Source organism: Leopardus geoffroyi, chromosome B3 (assembly GCF_018350155.1).
Source record: "Leopardus geoffroyi isolate Oge1 chromosome B3, O.geoffroyi_Oge1_pat1.0, whole genome shotgun sequence".
NCBI lineage: Eukaryota > Metazoa > Chordata > Mammalia > Carnivora > Felidae > Leopardus > Leopardus geoffroyi.
In genome coordinates this window covers 113,466,016-113,490,243 of record NC_059337.1, presented here as the reverse complement: position 1 = coordinate 113,490,243, position 24,228 = coordinate 113,466,016, and the positions used below count along the sequence as shown (strand labels likewise).

At 45.8% G+C, this 24,228-nt stretch overlaps 1 protein-coding gene across 1 annotated transcript; it reads left to right on the top strand.

The window, feature by feature from the left end:
* The first annotated feature begins 3,348 nt into the window (after positions 1–3,348).
* PLEK2 (pleckstrin 2) lies at positions 3,349–22,338 on the top strand. Its single transcript, XM_045451327.1, has 9 exons — positions 3,349–3,707; positions 12,780–12,944; positions 16,386–16,567; positions 17,822–17,913; positions 18,172–18,359; positions 18,592–18,693; positions 20,111–20,194; positions 21,082–21,160; positions 21,867–22,338. Exons 1-9 carry the CDS (start codon positions 3,666–3,668, stop codon positions 21,992–21,994), a joined length of 1,062 nt encoding a protein of 353 aa, XP_045307283.1. The 5' UTR covers positions 3,349–3,665; the 3' UTR covers positions 21,995–22,338.
* Positions 22,339–24,228: the final 1,890 nt, after the last annotated feature.

The following is a 24,228-nucleotide window of genomic DNA, read 5'->3' as shown; positions in this document are numbered from 1 at the left end:
CAGGGGGATATTCATGGTTAATCAAAGTGGTACTTTGTCTACACTGATGTGTAAGGCCTGGGGCCAGGGTCTGTGTATTCCTCCTGGCAAGTGGTTTGTGCTTTGTACGTGGAACATATTCAATATGAGTCTCCACCTTGGTGAGTGAATGAATGAAATGATGAATGAATGAATACGTTTCTGGCTGTAAGAGAGCAACTTGGGATGGCTTTGAGCAAAACCATGAATTGGGCAAAATTTCTCTACCGGCTCTCTCTGCTGCCTTCACTTCTAGCTTCCTTCTCCTTCCTCTTTTTTCTGCCCAATGCCTTCAGGGTGCTTTCCCGGCTGCCCAAGACCCCACATGCCCCCCTTTTCCTGTGAGTGGTGCTCTACACTGCACCTCTTCACTGCCCTCTTTCCTGGCCACTTCCCAGTTCCGAGTCTCTTCCAGGGGGATCTCCCCCAGCTAGCCATCCCCTGATAAAGACAACACAGAGCCTACACATCTAGGAAGGGGCTCTGCTCCTCCCAATAAAATCAGCAAAGATTTCTAAAAATACTACAGGTAATACTGGTGTAGACACCCGAGACTGCCATTATCATATGCTGCTGGTAAAGACATCTTGTGGTATGTTTCTAAAAGGCAGTTTGGAGATGTGTATCAAGAATTTTAAAAATACACCTTTTAACCTAAAAGCATGCTTTCAACATTTATCCAAAAATAATCAGGGATGTGGCAGAATGTTTACGTACTGAGGTATTTATCATAGCATCATTTACACAGTAAAACAGGGAATTCAACCTAAATGAAAATGATGAAATACATTATGATATAGGCAGGATGAAATGTTATTCAACCATTAAAATTATGTTTTTGAATTACTTTTAATGATCTGCTAAGATGCTTATTAGCTATTATAAATGAAAAAAAGACAAGGTTCAAGAATTTTTAAATAAAAATATACGTGAATGTAAAAATATTATCTGCCTGGATGATGGGATTTGTGTGGTGTTATCTTTTTTTTTTTTTTTTTTGTAATTTCTAAACTTTCTATATTGAGCACAAAAATTATTTATGGTCAGCAAAAACATGGAAGACATTGTTTAAAGTCTTTTCTGGCTTTGCAGACAGAACTCTTTCCAGTGTGTGTAGTTATACTCTCAAGGCAGTCCTGTTCTGATGCAGGACACTGCTAGGGAAAGTGCCCTTGGCGTTTGCTGAGAGCTAGCCTTGAAGTACTTGAAGTACCTTGAAGTACTGTTAGCCTGTTTCCTGGTCTTGCATTGCCACTAACTGGCTGTTGGGCCTTGGACAAGTCATTTTATTTCTCTGGGCTTTGGGAGTCTTCATTTATAACATTCTGATTAGATTCTGATTCTGGATTCTGATACACTCATTAAGTCAATGTATTCATTGTAAGGATTCATGATTTACCGTTCTCTACTGTGAGTATCTTTAACAGTGGATCCTTATCTATAGCTAGAGGAATGACTCTCTAATGATGGAATTTCACATGAATCACCTACAAGCAAACACTGACCATATAGCTCTCTACAACTCACACATTCTAGATATTATCTGACCTTCTGAGAGAGTCAAGGATCCTTCCACATCAGCCTAAGTCTTGAGAGGGAGAGGAGAGTTGTCTGCCTGGAAGAGTAAGATAAGCTCTGGTGTTCTGAGCTTCCTTACCTTTCCCTCTCCTTTCTCCAAGTCTCAGCTGTTCACCACTGTCTGCTTCCTCTGTCTTCATCCTCTTCCCCATGGTTGAGTTGGGCTTATGTCAGCGTGGTTCCCTGGTGGGCTGGTGGCTCAGCCACTACAGCTGGGTGAGGAAAGAGTGTGACTCATGCCATGGGTCCAGTGAGTCAGACGGGGTGGGCTGGACCAGGGGCTTCCCCAGGACAGGAAGCAGGTTCTAAGTATGCAGAGGCCTTAGTTTCCTCCTGGTAGGGGGCACTTCCAGGAGAGAGGACCAGTATTGTTCCCTTTTCCATCTCTGTGAACTCATTCAGGAACACTTCTTGTCAAATGTATTGCCACCTCTTCCAAGTCTTAGTAGACTGTGTTAGTCTGTGCCAATCCCCTGCTTTCCTGGATTTGAGAGGAAGAAGGAGATGAGCAGGCCACAGCCAGAGCCAAAGAGGATAAGAATTTCCCATTCTATCCTCCCATGTCCTAGGTTTGAGCCCAGCAAGATTTCAGAGCTCATGTGATTCTTTACTCCTCCTTCTAGCTCAAGAACTGAGAAGTAAGTGTAGTATCCACACTGCCCTGGAGTTAAAATCCTACGTTGTGTGACCTTGGGCAAGTTATTTAACTATTTTGAGTTTCAGTTTCCTTTGCTGGGAAAAAACAAATAAAGGGATAATAAACTCACCTAATGGGATTGTTATACATTAAATAAAACCTCGCACCACTACAGACCTGGCTTCAGAAGGTACTGAGTCTATGTGCGTTTTGAAATGGAGTGGAAGATACATTCATTGCTTTTGGATTCACGGGGAGATCTGAAGTCAGTCAGTGAGAAGGCATTTCCGGGGCATTGGCACCGGTTGGGAATTGTGCACCAGGCTGGTTCTGAAAGGCAACCTGGGGTACTTTGTTCTGACAGAAACTTTTCTTCTCTTCTAAGCAGCTAGGGCCTTTCCGCTTCCTGGTGAACAATCCTTAGGGGGCCCTTCACACCCAGTGCAAACAATGAACAAGCTGAATGTGTCCTAAGGATTACTAGAAAGAATCAGTATTGCTATGTTTCCTTTTGTTGCAGGTTCCAATATGGTCTGGTAGGACATGACTGACCCCGTCCTCATTTAAATTTTTGTTATTTTGTTCATCTGGGGATTTTTTTTTTTTGCATTATTTTTGATTTTCAAAAATACTGCATTAAAATATAATTTATCTAGATTACTGAGTTCCTCGGCATGCCCTTAAATTTTGCACCTAATGAAGTAATCCCCAGCTGTAGCTTTTTTGGGGGTGGGTGGGTATATTCTGGAGGCAGAGGGCTCCTGCAATCTGCGCCTGCTTCTTTAAACCTGTGACCGGTTTTTTGTTTTTGTTTTTGTTTTTGTCAACGGGAACTTTGCCCTGCGCCCACCAGGGGCCAGGATAGAGTTCCCAGCTGGTTCCACTCCATCCATTCTCCCCCACCCCCACCCCCCATTTCCACTGAGCTCGGGATTACTCGGAATCCCTGCAAATCCTTTCAGTGCCGTTTAATTCCGTAAGTATTACTCTAGGGCCATACACTAAGTGCCAGGCAGGCACCTGGTTAAGGCTGGGGGCTGGCGAAGATGGGCAAAGACCAGACAGCCAGAGGGGCCGCGCGCGCTCAGGGGCACCTGGATGGGGCACCCCGCCCGGTCGGAGAGCGCGGGACGGGGAAGGCTCCCGGAGGCGACGGCAGGGCGGGACGCTCAGAGCCCGCAGACTCTGTACCCGGAGGCCTAACCGCAGACCCTAGCGCGCCTTTGCGGGGGCGACCACGTCAGAAACCCCGACCTGGCATGACTTCCTGCCCGGGAGGCCCCGCGGTCTCGGGCTCTGGACGCGGGCCAGGGAGGCGTCGCCCGCGCGGGGTCGGAGGTGCTTCCTGGGCGCCGCGGGCGCGCGGAGGAGCGGGCGGCGCGGGGACAGCGCACCTGGAGCGCCCGGAGGCCCGGCTGGCGCGCGCAGGGACATGGAGGACGGCGTGCTCAAGGAGGGTTTCCTCGTCAAGAGGGTGAGCGGACACTGGCCCGGAGGGCGGCTCCCGGAGCCGGGTCCCCAGCCCGCGCCCGACGGCGGTCTCGGCGGCCTGGGGACAGCCGGGTGCCGGGGTTGGAGGGCGGCTTCAGGTGGAACAGAGCGGCCGGGGCACACAGGCAAGGAGGAGAGTTCAGCTTGGCTAGTGGTAGGAGGCGGGGGGCGACTCCTGAAGGGTTATCTTAATTAAAACAACGTATTAAGCTGGAAAGAGTACAGTATTTAAATATGCTATATTGAAGCAACTTAAGTGTGCTCGCGGCGCCCGTCTATGTACGAACGCATCATCTCCTGTACTACTCACAGTAACCCCTGAGCGAGGAGGCAGCCCAGGCTTCTGAATGAAGCTCTTAGCGTGTAGGAGTCCCGGACCTCGTGTTCTTCAGCCCCTCGCAGTCCCACACGTGTAGCACCACTTTCCTCCCTTTCCCCAAAGGAGAAACTAGGTTCGGGGAGGTTAATTAAGCAGCTTGCTTAGGATCTGGGTGCTAGTGGTGATGGAGCGGGTACAAACCCATAAGGTTGACTCCAAATCTTATTCTGTCCACAGCAGGGTGGGTGTTGTTATCACTGAATTACAGATGAGGAAACTGAGGGGGCAGAAAGATGAAACCGCTTGCCCAGAGCCGGGGGACTAATAATGCAGTCTCCATCCTCAGTCCATGGCCCATGGCCTCATGCCCATGGCCCATGTCGCCTTTCCCACAACTTACAAGACTTCAGACAGACAAAGAGCACACAGATCAAGGTGGAAAAGGAACCAAAGAGCAGCTGCAAGAGGAAGTTCAATATTTTAAAATTCTTTTAACATTGATATCCACACTAAGGGTTTATACTAACATAACAGCAGGGCATAAAATCTGGGGATGAGACTTTTGGCTCTTCTACTGAGATTGTAGCTCTGGGAGGGAGATGGATGAAGAGAGATGATGGGGCTCCCCCTTCCATTGCCTCCCCTGGCGGTCAGAGCAGCCCTGAAGTCTCAGAATGCTTTCAGGTCCATGGGTAATGTAGCCATGCTATGTTACACATTATTTCTATAGGAGGGCAGGGGTGTTGTTTGCTCAAAACTACAAGCAGGAGATCTAGTAGGAGGCTGATGCCGGATCAAGGGTCAGGCTGGACACAAGCAGGTACCAAATTCCAAGCCACTGTGGTTAGTCCTTCTCGTTCTGTGGAAGCATCTGCACCTCAGAAAGACAACCTATGGCGGGGTTGCTCCAACTTTCCTGCACCTTGTGAGGTGGGAGGGAGAGTGTGAGCTGGGCAGGGCATCTGATAGGCATCTTTGATTGTCCACATAGCTTGGCCCTAGTAGGGGTCTCCCCCAGTTGCTGGAGTTTCCTCCCAAGATTCCCCACCACCACCACCATGCAGAATCCGGGAATGCTAGAAGGAAGGATGTGAATTCTCTTCTGGATGGCTGCCCAGTCCTGGGTCGCTGGCCAAGGGAGTTCAGGGTGCAGGGAAGTGAGAACAGTCTACAGGTCCAGCCCAAAGGCCCACAGAAGGCACTTGGCTGAAATACTGAATGCTCATTCCAGCTAAACCCAAAGCCTGGTGTTTGGAGGCTGGCCCTGAAGCTAGCGGAAACCACACCCTTTCCTGCAAGGTGAGGGACCTGGCTGGGTGCCCCTGCTAACAGTTCCCGCCTATTGATCAATCTCAACTTTTTCTCCCCCCCACCCCCACTCCCTCTCCTCCTGGGTGGCGCCGGCAGCAGCTTCTGTATCCACTGGACTAGTTGCAAGGCTACGGCCGTGGGATTCCATAGATTTAGGACGGTTTAAAGCCTGGGGTGGGAGCAGGGCCTGAGCTGGAAGCCCAGAGTACAAAACAGTCATCACCCAGGAGGGTGAAAGCAGTTGACGGGCAGGGGCATGATAGATCTAGCTCTCACTCCCGCCCAGACAAGAAAGAAGCAAAGCTCCAGGCAAAATGCAGGGCACTCACTTGGCCTGGCTTTAAAGGAGGGTGAGGGGGAAGGAAGTGAGATCAGCACGGACAAGATTGCTTTTCCTTTAAGAAGACACTGAGGTACTTCAGGCCTTGCTGCCCGGCTCATACCTCTGATGACCCTCTTAGAAAATGACATGGTAATGCTAACACCCTTTGGCCTGAAAATGTCCTTTGTAGGAAGGACTCTATCCCAAGAAAATACCATCAAAGCTTTATGAACACAGTATTATTTATGTAGTGAAAAAACTGGAAACTACCTATATGTCCGCACAAATAAACAAATGACTAAGTATATTATGGTTTTGCAGATGTTAAAAATGCTTATAATCTAATAACCCAAAAAGTGAAAATATAAAAGGTATTATTAGTAAGGAAAAATAGGCATAGAAGAAACAAGTCTGGAAGGAGTTCTGCAGGCTAGAAGTCTGAAATCCGGGTGTTAGCAGGGCCATGCTTCCTCTGAAACCTATAGGGGAGAATCCTCCCTTGGCTCTTTTGCTTTGACGTTTGCAGATTTTTCCTTCCCATGTAGGGAAAACCTTATAGGGAACAACCTATTGTTTCTTTATCCTGTGAATTTCCTTTACTTGTACTCACAACACTTCCCTTCTGACACTGCTGGTCACCAAAAGTGTAGAGGTTTTCCCCAACACCAAGCAATTCTCTGTGATACCAGCTACATGTCCTGCCATTTAACTCAATTCTGACACTATCTACCTAGAGATAGTATCATATCCCATGGGTTAAGAGATCAGTCCCACAAAACTGCCCCCCTCCACCCCACCCCACCCATACTTTAGACGCTAGCTGCACTTCTGACTGACCAATGGGCTATCGATTGGAGGTTCCAATACACCCCCTTTTCCATTTCAGTTAATTTGCTACAGTGACTCACAGAACTCAGGAAAATATATTTACCAGTTTATTAAAGGATATGATAAGTGATACAGATGAAGAGCCAGTTGGAAAACCTGGGTAGGGCAAGGTATGTGGGAAGGGGCATGAAGCTGCTATGTACTCTCCAGGCATGCCAGGCTCAGCACTTCCATGTATTTACCAACCCAGAAGCTCTCTGAACCCTGTATTTTTGGGATTTTGTGGAGACTTCATCACATAGGCATGATTGATCATTAACTCCATTTCCAGCCATTCTCCCTTCTCAAGAGAATTGGGGTGGCGTTGAAAATGCCAAGCTTCTAATTGTGGTTCTTTATGGTGACGAGCCTTCATCCAGGAGCCCACTTGAGTCACCTCGTTAGAAAAAAGACATTCCTATTACCCAGGAAATTACAAGGGTTTCAGGAGCTCTGTGCCAGGAGCCAGGGACAGAGACCTAAATATAAAACCTATTATCTCACGCAGGCAATTCTTGCCATTCTTGGTTTGTAGATGCATCACTCTAATCTCTGCCTCCACTGTCCCATGACCATCTTCTTCCTGTATATCTCACTGTCCAAATTCTCCTCTTCATATAAGGAATACCAGTTAGTATTAGGTCCGCCCTAATCCTTTATGACTTCACGGTATCCTAATTACATCTGCAAAGACTCTATTTCCAAATGAGATCACATGCATAGGTACCAGGGCTTAAAACTTCATACCTTTTGGGGAGGGAAACATAATTCAATCTGTAACAAGTACCATCTCTGATTTTCTAGGGTTGTAAGGTCTTGGGTAAGACCTTTATGGGCCTCAGTTCCCTCATCATTAAAGTAGGGAGTAGTATGGACTTTCTCAAAGGGTGCCTCCAGCTATAATATTCCATGCCTCTTGAACCCAGTCATAGGTTTGTTATCCCAGCTATGGACTCTCCTCCCTCTCCCTAAAGGGGTTCTAGGGACTCTAAGCCACTTGTGATTGGTCCAGTGGGCCTCTGGCCTTGGCCAGCCATTTGCAGACAAGGAGCCTGGAGAGGGAGGAAACTCCCTGGGTAGAGGGAAGCCTGGGATATCTTTCAACTTATACCACAGTAGTTTTGGCCTCCATCCCTTTACCTGGTGACATTAGACCAGTTCCTTATTTCTGCTGAACATGGCGTGCTTTTCTGTAGACCAGGGATAATGGAGTTCTCCTTCCCATTTTGTGGATTATTATGGCATCTGCCAACTGAACTGCCTGCTCCAGTCTGGCCCACTTCATTCAGCTGTTCTGCCACAGTGTGGTCAAGGTGATCTTCTTTTTTTTCTTTTTTTTTTTTTTTTAATTTTTTTTAACGTTTATTTATTTTTGAGACAGAGAGAGATAGAGCATGAACGGGGGAGGGTCAGAGAGAGAGGGAGACACAGAATCTGAAACAGGATCCAGGCTCTGAGATGTCAGCACAGAGCCCGACGTGGGGCTCGAACCCACGAACTGTGAGATCGTGACCCGAGCTGAAGTCGGACGCTTAGCCGATTGAGCCACCCAGGCGCCCCAAGGTGATCTTCTTAACATGAGAACCTAAGCCTTTCTTAGCAGCAGCTTCTTAGAAGTCTTCTAGGACTCCCCTCTGGCCACAGTATACAGATCAAACTTTACTGCATGGAACTTGAAGCTGACTGTGCCTGCATCACTTCTGTCCTTTGCCCACAGGCCTCTGAGCCTCATCCATACAGAACCAGTTGGAGTTTCTCAAAAGTGGAAGTGGTTCAAGCTCTCCTTTCCCTGCCTTCCTGACCTGACCAACTCTACACAACCTTCAAGACTCAGCCCCAGTAGCAGCTCTTCAGGGAGCCAACCTAACCCCACTCACTCTCTTTTGAGCTTCTTCTTCCACCTAAGCTGCTTTTCGGGGTTTGCATCATGACCTATATCACTTCTCTATTGTTCTATAATAGTTGCCTCAAACCTTAATGTCTTTTTTTTTTTAATTTATTTTTGAGAGTGAAAGAACAAGCAGGGAAGGGCAGAGAGAGAGGGAGACAGTACTGACAGTGCAGAGCCCAGTGCAGGGCTCGAACTCATGAACCTTGAGATCATGACCTGAACTGAAACCAAGAGTCAAGACACTTAACTGACTGAGCTAGCCGGGTGCCCTGCCAGAGCTTAACATCTTAAAGCCATAAACATTTATTGTCTCACATAATTTCTGAGGGGTATGTATTCAGGAAGAGCTTAGCTGCAAGATTCAAGTCTCTCATGAAGTTACAGCCAAAATATTGCCTAGTGTGGCACTCTCCTGAAGGCTTGGCTGACTGGAGGGTCCGATTCCAAACTCAATCACATGGCTAGTGGCTGGAAGTCTTAGTTCCTCACCTCTCTATAGGGGCCGGTCATGATGTGGCATCTAGCTTTCCTCAGAGTCCGTCTTTTCTAACCTAACCTGACAAATCATTACTCTGCCATATTCTCTTGGTCACACAGATCAGCCCTTGTACAATGTGGGGAAAAAGTATATATAAGGTTGTGAATACCAAAAGGTGGATATCCTGGGGGACCCCACCAGTCATCTGTCCTGGAACTTATCACATTGAGTGGCATCATTGTGTGTCTCCTCTGCTGTCTTGGGTCAGTATCTTGTTCATCTTTGTCTCCCTGCTGCCAGCCCAGTGCTTGGTGCAGTAGTAGTTAGTCATTGATTGTTGAATGAATAGATAAGTGAATGAATTATTTCCCTAATCATCTCATCAGGATTTTTGTTTGTTTGAATTAAAATTAATTTTCCATTATAAAAATAATACATACTTTTATTTAAAAAAAAAAACTAGAAAAGTACTCAAGGCTGTAAATTGAAAAATAAGTTTTCATTCTTGTTGCCTTATGTCCAGTCTTAGTCCTTAGAGATGACTATTAACAATCCTGAGGTATCCCTTCAGAAATTTTCTAAAATAGCTACTAGAGTCATATTTAGGTATCGTATGAAAAAATGTAAGTAAAAGTGCTTTACCTGTGTTAAAGACCATTGGCGCTGTGATTCTTGTTGACTCAGACTGCTGTGTTTGACCTTGAGGGCTCCACCAATGACCTTTTCTGCCATCTGTTAGGATTGGAATGCCTCCCCTATAGCCACAGTGGGCATGGTATTGTTACACAGTTAGAATATTTTGCATTATTTTATTATAAGCAATGATCCTAAGTGTCTCAATACATAAAACCTTTTCCCTTTCCTAGATGATTTACTCCACACACATCCCCGGAAGTAGAATTATTGGGTCAGAAGATTTGAACATTTTTTTTGAGGGTCACAAGCTGCTTCAGGGTTTCTACCTACACAGTAAATCCTTTCTCATCAGCCTTTCTCCTCAGACCTCTCACCCTTACTGTCAGGATCTGTAGTTGCTCATAAACACATTCCACTCTAGTGAGTTTGAACAGAAAGGGATTTCATGGAGGAATAATAACTATTAAGCAACTCAGGAATATTTGGGAGGGCCAGAGAACCTGGCTGGGATGCTATAAAGCCAGAGATGATGTAGCTAGACAAAAATACCTACCAGCACCAGCAGACATTTCTAGCGGAAACATCATTGCTGACATTGTTTGCTATTTGTCCCTGGTAGCCCTGGGGACTGGGTGTCAGAAGAACCTATTCTTCCAACATTGTTCTCTCCAAAAATTCCTGTTTCCCGTGGGAAACCATGCATAGGGGTGGCAGCCACTTGGTCACCTATCAGTTCCCTTCGTGCCAGGGGTTCCGAGAAATGTAGCATTTTGTCCAGGAAAGTACAGTATCTCCAAACTGATTTGTTCTGTTCAACATCTGTTGGTGACACTTTCTTGAACGTCTCCAGCCCCATTTCTCCTCTCCCTGTTGCTTAGTTTGCTAGAGTGTTGAAACAAAATACCACAGACAAGACAGCTAAACAGATTTATTTTCTCACAGTTGTGGAGGCTAGGGTAAAAGGTCAAACTGTCAGCAGGTTTGGTTTCTTCTGAGGCCTCTCTTCAGCTTGCACATGGGCACCTTCTTGCCATGTGCTCACATGGTCTTTCCTCTGTGCATATTCCTCCCTGATGTCTCTCTGTGTCTCTGAGTGTCCTTTTCTTATAAGGACCCCAGTCAGATTGGATTAGGGCCCACTTGATGACCTCATCCTAATCTAATCACATTTCTAGGGCCCTATCTGCACCTACAGTCAACACTGAAAGTTAGGGCTTTAATATATGAATTTGTGTGTGTGAGGAGTGACATAATTTAGCCTGTAACACCTATGTTTTAAGATATAAGATTATTTGACCTTCTTCACTTCTCTACCTCACACCAGCCCCCATTCCATCAACTAGGATTGCATTCTCTCTGTACACAATCTTTTGAGCCAACAATCTACTGCTAATGCTGCTTCAACAGCCCCTCAGAAGGGGGTCATCGAAAAAGAGGACCCGAGTCTGGGCCATGTGGGGAGCAGTAGAGAACCCCAACTGCTGAGACGTCAAAACCAAATCTTCTTTGTTTCTTGAAACATGTCTGCCCACATCAAGAAAAGCTGTCACCCGTCATGTTACATGTCGATCCTAAGTATGGGAGAGAGCAAAAAATGTAAACTTGAACTTGACTATGAAAGTTATCTTCTGTGAAGAGCTTGATCACCATGCAATGTAATAGCACTTAGACATATTAATAAATTCTTGTCATATTAACATAGTTAAAAGTTTTATCGAGTTGCCACAGTAAATTGTTTGGGCATAGCCCAGTGCTCACTCGGTCAATTCCCACAACTTTTGGTTCCCTAACAGCACTGTGCACAGTACACATCGAACAATCACAGTTCCACAGATGTGAGAACACGAGGAGACTTTGAACTTAATAAATGCTAGGAAATGTAAGCAAAGGAGTGAACTAGGGAAATGGTCTCTGATTCAGATAAAGCCCATCTCTCTTAGTTAGAAGCTCGCTCTTATTGGGCTCTGCTCTGGGAAATACGCCATGAAAGTTGCTTTCATGAGTATGTACTAAACCCATTCCTTTCTGATTCCTCAGCAGACATTCCCTCATCTGTTGGTCTGTTCTAGAAATAGGCTCTTTGCCTTTACCTTACTATCCTGTCCATTGGCTCTATGACTCACTTGAGAACCCCCAAACTACCCTGTCTTTCAGTCTTGCCATACCAAGCTAAGCAAGATTATTAGGGTCCTTAGCACTGGTAGACTGTTTGTGGCTTCAACTTTACAAATTGCCTACATCTTTGACTAGTGACATTCTTTCTAGGAATATATGCTAAGGAAAAGAAAATCTGAGAGGCAGATCAGAATTTATGTGCAAGAATATTCATTGCAGAATTGTTTATAACAGTGAAAAAAAGAAACAACCTCCGTTCAAACAATAGAAGATTGACAAGTAAATATTGCATCCACCTAGTGGTCATTCAAAAACATGTTTTAAAGAAATACATCGGTGTGAGATGATGCTCTGCAAAGCTCAACAAAACAAAAACTAGATAATGAAACTATATGTAACATGGTCCTGATTTTTTTTTTAAACCAGAAAGTAAAAACTAAGGAAAAAAGACAACAAGAAAACAAAATGTTAGCAACAGCGGTCTCCTAGTAGTAGGACTTCCTCTTCAGTATACTTTGTAGTTTCTTTCAAGGTTTATAACCACAAACAAGGTCAAATGGGAACTGGAAGGTCAATGCCAAAGGTCTTGGTTACATACTCAGATGACAAAGAGATCCAGACTGATAATGCTTTTTTCATGCACATGAAAATAAAACGTATGATTCTGAACTAGATCCTTTGGCTATTAAAGATATTACTAGGGCAATTGGTGAAACTTGGCTGGGGGTTGTGGAATCGATGATAATAATATATTAATGGAAATTTCCTGATGTTGATGGTTGCATTGTGGTTATGTTGGAAATATCCGCCCCCTTTTTTTGTAGGAGATGCACAATAAAATATTCAGAAGTGTTGGAGCATCATGTTAAGAATTTACTCTTAAATGATTCTATCATACAAGTTCTTAATACTATTCTTCAGCTTTTCTATGAATTGAAATTATTTTAAAATAAAAAAATTAAGTGAAGTTAAAAAAAAAAAAGATAATGCTGTCCCCCTTTCTGGGCAGTTGATCCCACGGCACAGTCTGGCTACCTGTGCTGTGGGACACCGCTCCCTGAACACAGTGTCGTCCCCTCAGCCATCTCACCACAGGGCTGTGCTGTCCATCCTCAGGGTCACATTGTCCACAACTGGAAAGCACGATGGTTCATCCTCCGGCAGAACACGCTGCTGTACTACAAGCTCCAGGGGGGTCGGAAGGTGACCCCTCCCAAGGGCCGGATCCTTCTGGATGGCTGCACCATCACCTGCCCCTGCCTGGAGTATGAAAACCGACCTGTAAGTGAAGGCCCCTGCTTCTCGGCTCCTTTCTGCCCGGGACCCTCTCATCTCTGGCCTCTTTGGTGAAGGTGATGTGGATAATAGGAAGAGCTAAGTTATCATTGAAAAAACCTAAATTCAAGTCCTGCTGAGCTGTGTAGCAGGTGTGACCTTGGGCAAGTAATTGAGCCTCTCTGAGCCTTAGTTCCTCCTCTATAAAATGGGGTAAAATAGTGACACCTCACTATCCCCCATTGATTGTATTGAGAATCATGCAGAAGGTAACAGTCTGTCAAAGCACCTTGTAGGCTAGGAGGAACCTCACAAATGGGAGCAACTATTGCTATCTTGGGGTTCAATGTGATGGCTTTCATCCCCTAAGGGGGTGAGTGTTCTAAAAGTCAGGCGCAGCTTCAACCCTACCATGAAAAATTATCTGAATCAGTCGTTTTTTTTAAGGGCCCATTTTGTGCCAAGAAATTTGCTAGGCTTGGAGGAGTCAAGGAAGAAAATGGTAAGAGTGCTTTCCCTGGAGTTAGTCATCTTATTTTGAAAACAAGTGGTTAATCAAAAAACATTCAGAGTTCCAAATGTTGGTATAAACATGATTAGTCATAGAGAACACCATATTCCTGAAGAGGAGGAAGACGTATTTATAGGCTGTTGAGTCAGGTACAGCATTGGGAGGAATAGAGACTTGGCAAAGATCTGAAAGAGGAGAGAGGCGGATATTCTGGAATGTCAGGTGGAAAGTCTTGAGTGAAAGTGAGGGGAGAGATAGGGATAGATTTGGAGATGACGATGGCCAGTGTGGCAAAAGGAGAATGTTCACCAAGGGAGCAATGGGAGATTGGCTGGGGCCAGATGGAGGTAATGGGGAGTCACTGAAGGTTCTGAAGTAAGAGAATGGACTGGTGGAAACACTCTTAGGAGGACTAAAATGAGGAACTACGCTCTGATTTTAATAGGTTACTAGATCAATAAAGAAGGGATCTAACCACTTATGTTTTTCTTCTTTGACTTTTCTAAACCAATTGACAAGCCTTCTAAGTATAAGAAAACGTTTGTGACAGTCCATTCTGGGAGGTGGGTTTCCTGGTATTATGTTAACTGCTGTACTCTTTTGTAGTTTTGACTTTTTCTCAAATAAGAAAACAAAGGGAGCTATTAAAATAGTGAGGCATGAAATAAAGCAAAAAGTAGGGGGAAACACAAGAAAATGTTATGAAGGACATGTCAACAGGACCTGGTTGACTGGATGTTGAGGACAAGGGAGAGGAAGGTATTGAGTGTCATTCCACCCTATGAGGCTGCAAAATGAAATGTCATTCTACAATTTCCTCTGCTAATCTGGAAGTGCCACTGATTAAGGGAAAAAGTCAGGTGGGGTAGCATTCTGTTGGGTGGAGGTGGGGCTGCCGGAGGATGCCCAGCCTGGGAAGACTGGGGCTGCATCTTCTTCCTTGTGGGTAAGAAGACCAAACACAATGTCTGGACACATAGCAGATGATTAGTAAATGTTTGTTGAATTGATGTTTAAGAAAGAAGAAACATTTACAGCGGAGACGTTTTTAAGAGGAAAAACCCCTAGTTTTCTAAGTGAAGTTAAGACTCTACTTCTCAATAAATTAAACCCCAGACCTTGTAGGGTTGCTCGTTAACCTGATGCCCTTTAACAATCTTTAAGGAATAGTGGAAAGCAAAAGTGCTGGTAGAACGGGCTGGAGATAGAGAAGCTTTCAAAAAAGGAAATAAGTGAAATTTGCTAACTGGAGTCGTGAACTTCATGTTAGTTTTCCCTAACATTCTCAGATTGTCATCCTCCCAGTTCAAGAGTACTTGACCTGCAAGAGGTCAAGAGGAGCCAGCAAGTTCACTAAGAACACGTTATGAAGTATATACATGTGTATGTGAATATATATACGTGTATACACACACACACACACACACACACACATATATATATATATATATTTATTTATTTATTTTTAATTTGGGAAGCTATGAAAGAGTATGTGTGGATTTCACATGGAATTATATAGTCTCTCCTGAAATTCTTTCATTAAAATGTTGATTGCAGACTGCCAGTGCAGGTGCAGGGAGCTGGGTGAATTTGTTCCCCTACGATGCTGATGAGTGAGTCAGTGTTAACTTGGAGGAACGGATTTGTGGTATCCTTTGGGACTGTGAACCAGCCTCATCTCATCACTGTTTTTACTGTTAGTTGAGGTGAGGGATGTTGAGTCTGCAAACAAAGCAAGTTGGGAATTAATGCACTGGAAGACAGAATCAGAATGAAATAGAATGCATCCGCTTTCCCAAAAGAAGCAGTAGGCTTCTAAGATGACATTTAATAGGGTCAACATCAGAATCCCACAGTGGCCAAAAATAACCCAAAAAACCCTAAATGCACATTTAAGGAATGGAGGAGATGTGGTCTACATCAAAAAGACTGTCTGCTGACCTCATAGAGTGCGAGTCTATGGTGCCACCAGAGCTACCTCGGGCCGTCAGCCGTGCCACCCTGTGCCCCTCAGAGCTTTCCTGGAGCAGCCGGCTCCATTCCATGGGTCATAGTTTATGAGAATGGCGACCACCTGCAGAACATGTAACAGAGCATGAGCTGATTAAGGGTTTAAGCCATATGATATGAGAAGTGTGTGAAAGATTGGGGATGACTGAAGAAAAGAGGACCAAAAGGAGCATAAGGAACAGTTCCTCCAACGTAGGTGTTAATATCCCCATATGACAGATAAAGAGACTAAGGCTTGGTGGGGTTCCTTTTTTGTTTTGTTTTGTTTTTTGAGAGAGGGAGAGGGCCCAGTGAGTGAGGGGCAGAGACGGGGGCTGAGGGGGGGAGAGGGACGGAGAGGGAGAGAGAGAGAAAAGTGGGGCTCACCCGAAGCAGGGCTCATGGTTTACCCGAAGTGGGGCTCGAGCTCACTCGATGAGGGACTTGAACTCATAAACTGTGAGATCATGCCCTGAGCCTAAGTCAGATGCTTAACGGTCTGAGCCACCCAGGCACCCCTTGGTGAGGTTCCTTAATGTGCCCAAGCGTTCACAGCTAAGTGGCTAAGCTAGGATTTGCATTCAGATCAGTTGGACTTGAAAGCCAGTACACTTCTCACTTCAGCACAGGGGCTGTCCAGGGAGGTAAGGTTAGTCTGTGTGATTAGAAGCAAGGAGGCAAAGTACCCAGGCAACAGTCCCTATGCTAACTAGTCTGTCCAAGAGGGAGAGCTTGCCTTGTGAGCCATGAGCTCCCTGTTGCTTCAGGTTGACAAGTGAATCTTTGAAGACCACCCCCTGGGACGTGGTTGAGGGGTTGGGAGTTCGGCAGCCACCAGATCTGTGTGTCCTGGGCTTGCTGTGGCCCCGTCATCTTTGTTTGGGGCCAACATTCTCTGGCCTGCCAGGCCTCTGAGTGCTGGTCTGACGAGCCATCTCTTCCTGCAGCTTCTCATTAAGTTGAAGACTCAAACATCCACTGAGTACTTCCTGGAAGCCTGTTCTCGAGAGGAGAGGGATGCCTGGGCCTTTGAGATAACAGGGGCTATTCATGCTGGGCAGCCGGGGAAAGTCCAGCAACTCCACATATTGAAGAACTCCTTCAAGCTGCCCCCTCACATCAGTCTGCAGTGAGTACCCAGCCCACCCCTGCCCCTCACCCTGCCTGGCTTTGTTGCAGCTGCTTCTGTCAGTGCGACTGGGGAGGGGGTGGGTTCTGTTGTTACTACACACGCCTGTCTGGTGCCACCATTGTGCGTCAGGGTTTTCTGCTGTCACTGTCCTGTTTGTATTATTTTTTCTGCCTGGGAGTGGCCCTCCCTCCCTGCCCTGCTCCTATGTAATATCTTGGGGCCTCTGCTGCTTTCACACCTCGATGTCTTGAGACCCTCCCTTCAATTTCAGCCAGGGTGCCTGGGGCTATGTCACAGCCCCCTAGGAATCTCCACTCACCAAGTCGCTGGTCTTGTTTGCAGCCTGGTGGCAAGAATGGTGTGTTCTGGTAGTGGCTGCATTCTTGCTCTATGAGGTTCCTCATTCATCCATCCATTTATGCATGCATGCATGCATCCATCCATTCATTCAGGAAATAGTTATAGAGGGCTTCTTGAATGCCATATACTGTACTAGGTGCTCAGGAGATGCAAATATGAATAAATAAGGTCTCATCTCAGTGGCTTTCCAACTCAGGGGCATAAATAGAAAATGAGAAAAGATCTTCCATTGGTGGCAGGAATCATCTCACAGAACAGAAGCAAAGCAGATCATTGGTGGAGGCAATACTCTAAAGTGGGGACGTCAGAAAGGAGTGCCATCATGGAAACTGTTATATCTACAGGAAATACCCTCTAGCCTCCCAGGCAGCAGAACTGTTACACCCATCAAAGACAAGGCACGAGTCCATTCCTGGGCTCCCAGAAAGCTCCATGCCAGTCCCTGAAATCTTGATTGTGCAGCCTGGGTGCTTGCTAGACCATGGTGAGTGCAGGAGGAGCAGTGGAGGTAGGAGTGGGTTGAAGTGATGGGTGACTTTGAGAAGTAGCTGGAGGAGGTCCGACTTCTGCAGATCATAGAGAATCATTTTGTATATTATTTTGCTTTTAAGTTGAAAGTAATAGCTCTTAAGTTTTGCTACAAAAGTAATACCCATCTAGTGTAGAGACATGAGAGAATTTAGATGAGCAAGAAGAAAAGAAACATCCTGAAATCCTACCTCTCCAATCTGATGCATTATGGAAATGCCTCTTGCTTTGTGATGTGTATCACACCGTTTGCCACTTGCTTTATACCTGTAGCAGCACTCTTGGACTCCACCTCCTACCTGCTGGTGTGATGTGGGTATCACACACTGTGGGGCCCCTCTCCTTTGCCTTCCTTCTGTGTAGTCGCATTGTGGACAAGATGCACGACAGCAGCAGTGGAATCCGGCCAAGCCCCAACATGGAACAGGGAAGCACCTACAAAAAGACCTTCATAGGTGAGCATCCCCTCTTGGGGGCTGGGCTGGGCAGTGGAAACCTGGGGCATGGCGACCTGAGACTCAGCCATGCTTGCCTTCCTGTGCTGAGGCCAGAGCTGCCTGTGGCCAATGGGCTGGTCTGAGATGGCCGCATGCTCTTGGGTAGAACCCAAGGCTGCCCAGGAGGTTAGGGTCAATGAGGTCACAGCCAAGCACCCCCAGGGAGGCTGGTCTGTAGCCTGTCATCTGACTGATGCTGCCCTTGCCCCAATGCAGGCTCCTCCCTAGTGGACTGGCTCATCTCCAACAGCTTTTCTGCTAACCGTCTGGAGGCTGTGACCCTGGCCTCCATGCTCATGGAAGAGAATTTCCTTAAGCCAGTAGGCATCCGAAGCATGGGAGCCATTCGCTCTGGAGACCTGGCCGAGCAGTTCCTGGATGACTCCACGGCCCTGTACACTTTCGTAAGTTAGGGAGTGGGTTCTTCTTGCCGCTGGGGCAGAGGGAAGGAGAAGGTAACCGAGTGAGGGCCAGGGGATCCACAGTCATGGGCCAGAGGCCTAGGGTTTGGGACTTCTTCACCCTCAGGGGGAGTGAGGTTTCTGTACCAAGGACTTTCCTGTCCCCTGTGGTAGTCCCAGAGCCTGGAACTGGAGCCTTTTTGTAACAGAGCCCTTGTTCACTCCTTCCCACTAGGCTGAGAGCTACAAGAAGAAGATAAGCTCCAAGGAAGAAATTAGCCTCAGCACTGTGGAGTTGAGTGGCACAGTGGTAAAACAAGGCTATCTGGCCAAGCAGGTATGCTTGTCTTGGAGAGGGAGATGGACAGAATGCCCCCAAAGGGTGGGAGGGGCTGAGCTGCTAAAGGGCACTCATTACCAGCAGAATCTGTTAAAGCAGGAGCCGGTGGCGGCTGCAGGGAGCAAGGCAAGAGGCATGAATGTGCCCGTTCACACATGTGTGCGTGTGTGTCCCAGACACAGGGGAAAGTACGCACAAGTCAGTATCACAATGCTAAAAAACGTCTGCAGCACTGCCCAGTTCATGCATTTGTCTGGAAGGACATTGCTTACTGGATCAGTGTTTTGCATTTGCTGGCCTTCAGCTCCAGAACGCTTCCTGGGGTCTCTGTCTTCTTCCGTGGGACTCTGCATACCCTCCAGATACACTTTTCGAAAAAAAAAAAAAAGTCTTTTAAGACAAAATTCTGCAGTGTAATGTCAGTGTTTAAAACCTGACTGTGGTCACTACCGCTAACCGTGTTGGAGAGCAGCCCTGTCCCGGGCACACATGTGGCCTTTCTACCTGTGCCTGACACACAGGCTATTCTGTGAACAGAATCCCCACATCCCAGCATGTGAAGTGACCTCTGCACACCCCTCGTGTTTGTGCATTTTCCCACACACCGTGTGAATGTGCATGTCTGTACCATGGACACACGTGCTGCTCAGTGCCCTGCCCGTTTTTACTTGGAGCACATGGCTGTCCTTGTCACCTGCTTCTTGCATATCAGGATCCTCATCTGCTCTTGGATTATTTACTGTGCATGCAACTGCCTATCTCCCCAGATAGATCTCTACTGCCGCTCCCAGGCCTGACAGGAGTCTAGTGAGGGGAGGCAGTGAGGCCCTGGAAGACCACGAGGAAGGTGTGGGAGGGGCTCTGGGTGTTCCAGGCTAAAGGGTTGAGGAAGCTTTGCGATCCAGGGGATGAAGCCAAAGAGAGTTACACACACACCAGTGTCTTACACATTTAGATTTTAACATAGAAGTGATCATTTCTTTTGCTGATGCAGAACGTTGAAGTGGTTTTCCCTGTATTTGTGTGCACATAAGTACATGCAACTGTGTAGGTTTGGGTTTTTTGCTAAGTTGACACTTAAAGTTGGTGCCCTTGGGTTCAAGTTTGCCCGTAGCTGACACCTGCTGCCTCCCTGTCCACCTTACACGCTGAGTGGGCCCTGAGTCATGCTCCCCTCTTCCTTCAGTGTGACCCTCTTTGGTTCTGGGAACTTGGCTAACTGTGACAGTGTTTTTGCTAATGTGTCTCTGAGCAGGGAGGTCCAAGTCACTGCAATCCCTGGGTCTCCAGCAGACTCCTCTTAGAAAGTAGTCTGTTGGAACCAGCTGGCTTGGATGTTTGGCATTAGCTGCATGGAGGTGGGAGGAAGGGACAGAGCTGTCACAGATGAGCTTGAACCCTTTCTTTGCCTCAGGGACACAAAAGGAAAAACTGGAAGGTGCGGCGCTTTGTTCTGAGGAAGGATCCGGCTTTTCTGCATTACTATGACCCTTCCAAAGTGAGTGTCACATGTTCACTTGGTACCCGTGTGTGATACTTCCAGACCCTTCTCTCCTGGGCATAGCAGGCAGCTGGCTGTACTTCCTTCCTTTCTCTCAGCATCCCTCCCTCCCTTCCCTCCCACAATCCAAGCTGCACTCGATGGTCTGATCATTCCCTTCAGCACGCCGTTGCCTGCGCAAGAGGGTTATCATTATTTTGAGAGGAAAGCATCTTTTAGTTTCTCCAAAGCTTTTTGTGTGGCTGGGGAGGGTGGAGCGGGCTGATAGACTCCTAACTAGTGCTTTCCAACCTCTTCACCCCTTTCTATGAGGAGATCCCATGAATCCTGCCCCTCAACCTTTTGTCCCCACCAGTGTTGTGGAAAGTTTCTTTTACCATGTACTGTTTAGGCCATAATTTACTAATTTTGTTTTCTTTTTTCTAATTGATCAAAGGATTCCTACTCTGAGTTTCAGATATAAGAATTATTGTGTGATGAGTTGATTTAATTCCAGTCAAAAGCAAAGAAAAATGGCCTTTTAGTTGGCCTGTCCAGCCTTGTCTTGGTAGATGTAGGATTTTCATTCATTTTTTGAAATATTGGAGAGTGGGCAGTTCCTCCATCACCAGGCTTCAGTCAGGAATTCCCGCCCTAACAGTGGCACACGATGGAGTGAGGGGAGGAATGTGGCCCTGCCACTGCTGGCAGTGAAATGAAGCCCAGATTTCCTTACTGGTGCATGCCACATGGCCGTGTGATGTCTAAATTCAGCCTCGCCTACTCTTCCAGATGACTCTCTGACTTCTTTAGCGGGCCTCAGGGTGGTTACAGGCAAGAGTTCAACTCCTTTTTCCCTTTTATGCATTCACACTATGCCTAATCAGGAATCCTTTCCGCTGCAGGAAGAGAACCGGCCAGTGGGTGGGTTTTCTCTTCGTGGTTCCCTCGTGTCTGCTCTGGAGGATAACGGCGTTCCCACTGGTAAGGTGCAACTTCACGCTGGCCTGCAGGCCTCAGGCTCCTCCTCAAATCCCCCCCTGCTGTGCTGTCAGCAGTGCTCTGCTGATGGACTGAGCTATGGGAGCGGAGTATGCTCTCTCAGTGAGACGAATGGTGTGAGTTTGAAGCCAATTTCAGAATTAGGGAAAAGGGCAAGGGGGGTGGTGTTCTTAGTCTTTTAACAACACAACTAAATAATCCTTGTCTCTGGTATTCTTTCCTTTCAGTTTCTGTGCCTACTGGCAGATAAATTGCCACCTAAGAATAGAAGCCTACAGTGTTTAAGGATTAGCAACACAGCTGAATGTCTATTAGCACGCTAATTTCACAATGGCCAGCTAAGACAGTATTATTCCCATTTTATGGACATGGAAATTGAGGTTCAAAGAAGTGAAACGAGTTAATATCAGGTCCCAAATCTGTGCCTGCTTTTATCATAAGCATACTGGATTCTTTGATGTGAATGGAACTGTAGATCTGTGGTTGGTGCAGGGAGCAGGCCAGGAGGGCACAGGTGAAGGACAGGGAATGGAGAGGAGGAAAAAAGGGAAGCGGGCATTGGGTGGGATTCCCCAACCACATACGTTGGCATTGAAAAACACTTCATGTGTATTTTTGTTTTTGGCTCAGTTGACTTCTAGCTGAAAGCAGACATGGCTACTCACTCACTGATTTTTCTTCTGCCCAGGGGTTAAAGGAAATGTCCAGGGGAATCTCTTCAAAGTGATTACCAAGGATGACACACACTATTACATCCAGGCCAGCAGCAAGGCTGAGCGAGCTGAGTGGATTGAAGCTATCAAAAAGCTAACGTGACAAGGGAGCGTGTTCCTGAAGGAACAGGACAAGGTTTCCTCCCTCCTACCGGATGGTACAGACAAGATTTCCTGGAGAATGGGTGTGTGCAGACTTATAGCTTCTTTGTATATTTTGCACTGCTTTGCAGTGAGACTGGTGATCCTTAGATCACAATCGGCAGTGGTGCTATTTCCTTCCCCACCTTCCTGTTAACAGCCTGGAAATGCTAGAACAACCATTAGGCGTCAACATCTTGACTTTCACCCATCTTCACAGCCAGCCATTCCTCGGGCACCAAGGTAGGGTTCCCTGTTGTAACACTAACTAGCCACGTTGCAATACTAAATAAAATGCTAATATCGCGTTGGCTGTCTCTGAAGTGCTGTTAAAAACTAACTCCTTCCTTGGAATTAATAAAAACTGCCATGTTTTTAGCTATTAGAATTTCCTGGACAAAGTTGTATGGTTTTCAAAGGTTTTCCATACTCGAGCCTATGTAAATTACTATGCAAGATTATGAAAACATGTCAAGTGACCTGTCACTTCATCTTAAAATGCTTCATCTTAAAATGGGGATGATGGCAAAATTTTGGTTGAACATTCCTTGAATATTGATTGGCTTTGAAAAAGAAGCCTGCATAAGCATATATACTGCAGAAATCATGGGCTCAGTTGGGAGAGATTACTCACACATACAAAAAAGAGTGAAGTTACAGTGTTTCTATGAAAAATGGCATTCAGAAAGAGATGCAGAGCAGAAGCTGCTGAAGGACAGAGAAAGATGTAAAAGAATTAAATTAAGGCATGAAATTTTTGTTTTAAACATTGAGACATGTAAGTACCAAGAAGCTTCACCAGTGGGGTTAATCTGAAGTAGTGAAAAGTCTGTATCATACAGTATCTTTAAAAACATTTTTATTACTTTCAAGTTTATACAGTAATCTGGCACAAGCTACTGCCAGCATTCTTGCCAAGTACAAGTGCTTAGACTTCCTTTAATGAATAGATATGTAACTTACATTTAAGGGGAATAGTATTTCCAAAGTGCTTAAGGAAAAAATTTTCCTTTTAGTTTGAACTGTCTCCTCTTAATCTGGTCTAGAAATACCTGACCTGAATGATCAGGAATTCCAAGCTAACGAGGTTTTATTTTATTCCTTACATTGTAAGAGACTGCCTTTTAAAGCACCATTTTCCATTTGGCATTTCACCAAGGTCTGATGTCCCTGGAATTAGTTTCTTTATTGCTCTTTGAATATCAACAAGTGTTTATCTAAATTAAACTGCATTTGGCTTGATGGCTTGACTCCAAATTGGTGCAACGGCACCGTTCTATATAGGTGTATCAGAATCTTCATGCATTGAAAAAAGTAGATGGCCATCACCTTGAGGCAAATCAGGGGGCAACTGTTGCCAAGGACCAGTACTTGAATTTTTAAAAATCCCAAACCATTTTAACTGATGGATCTTCATACAAAAGTAGCTAAAATGTTTGAAAGTATGGCAGCTGAGTAATCATCATAATGCTTGGCGTGATTTAGTGCTTAGCAGGTCTCTGTAGGTTTCCCCTAAATGAAAATGACCCATGTACGTACTGGTCCGTCTTCTTTTGCTATAAAATACAGCAAATGAAATGTTTTGAATGTTCCCACTTTTTCTCGGCTGGTTTTGACTTTCAATTATGATTAAATGAGACCCAAACTACTGCTAATTTTCAGTTGTGTGAGCTGATAACTGCTTTTACCTCAAAGGCAGAATGGGGAGTAGATGAAATTGTCAGTTTTTAATGAAAAGACGCTGTGGGGAGATGCAAGATTTGGATAAAGTTGTCAATTGTCCTTGTCAATCTGTTCCTCAGTTTATTTGGAGATGGGTGTGTAGCTTGTCCTCACGTTTGAAAGTGATCTTGTTAGGGCAGCAGGGTATATGTATGCTTTTACTTAGTTCTCTCCTTCAAGGTATCAGTGAGGTATTAACCTTTTCTCTGGGACGGGTCATAAGTTTGCAAAATTGTTGTAGAGCTGAGCAAAAGGCTTGCATGGGATAAAATCACTCACCATAGAGGTCACCGGTACTTCTCAACAGTTACGCCTTCGAAGTACAAAAACGTCAGTAAACAAGGTGAAAATTCAACTCTCCTGCCTACAGCAAACATTTAGGGAGCATCGGTTATATTTTGATGACATTCTTGATGTCACAAGCCTTATAGACTAGTTTTTTGACTCCTCAAAAAGACCAAAGTGAAAATCATG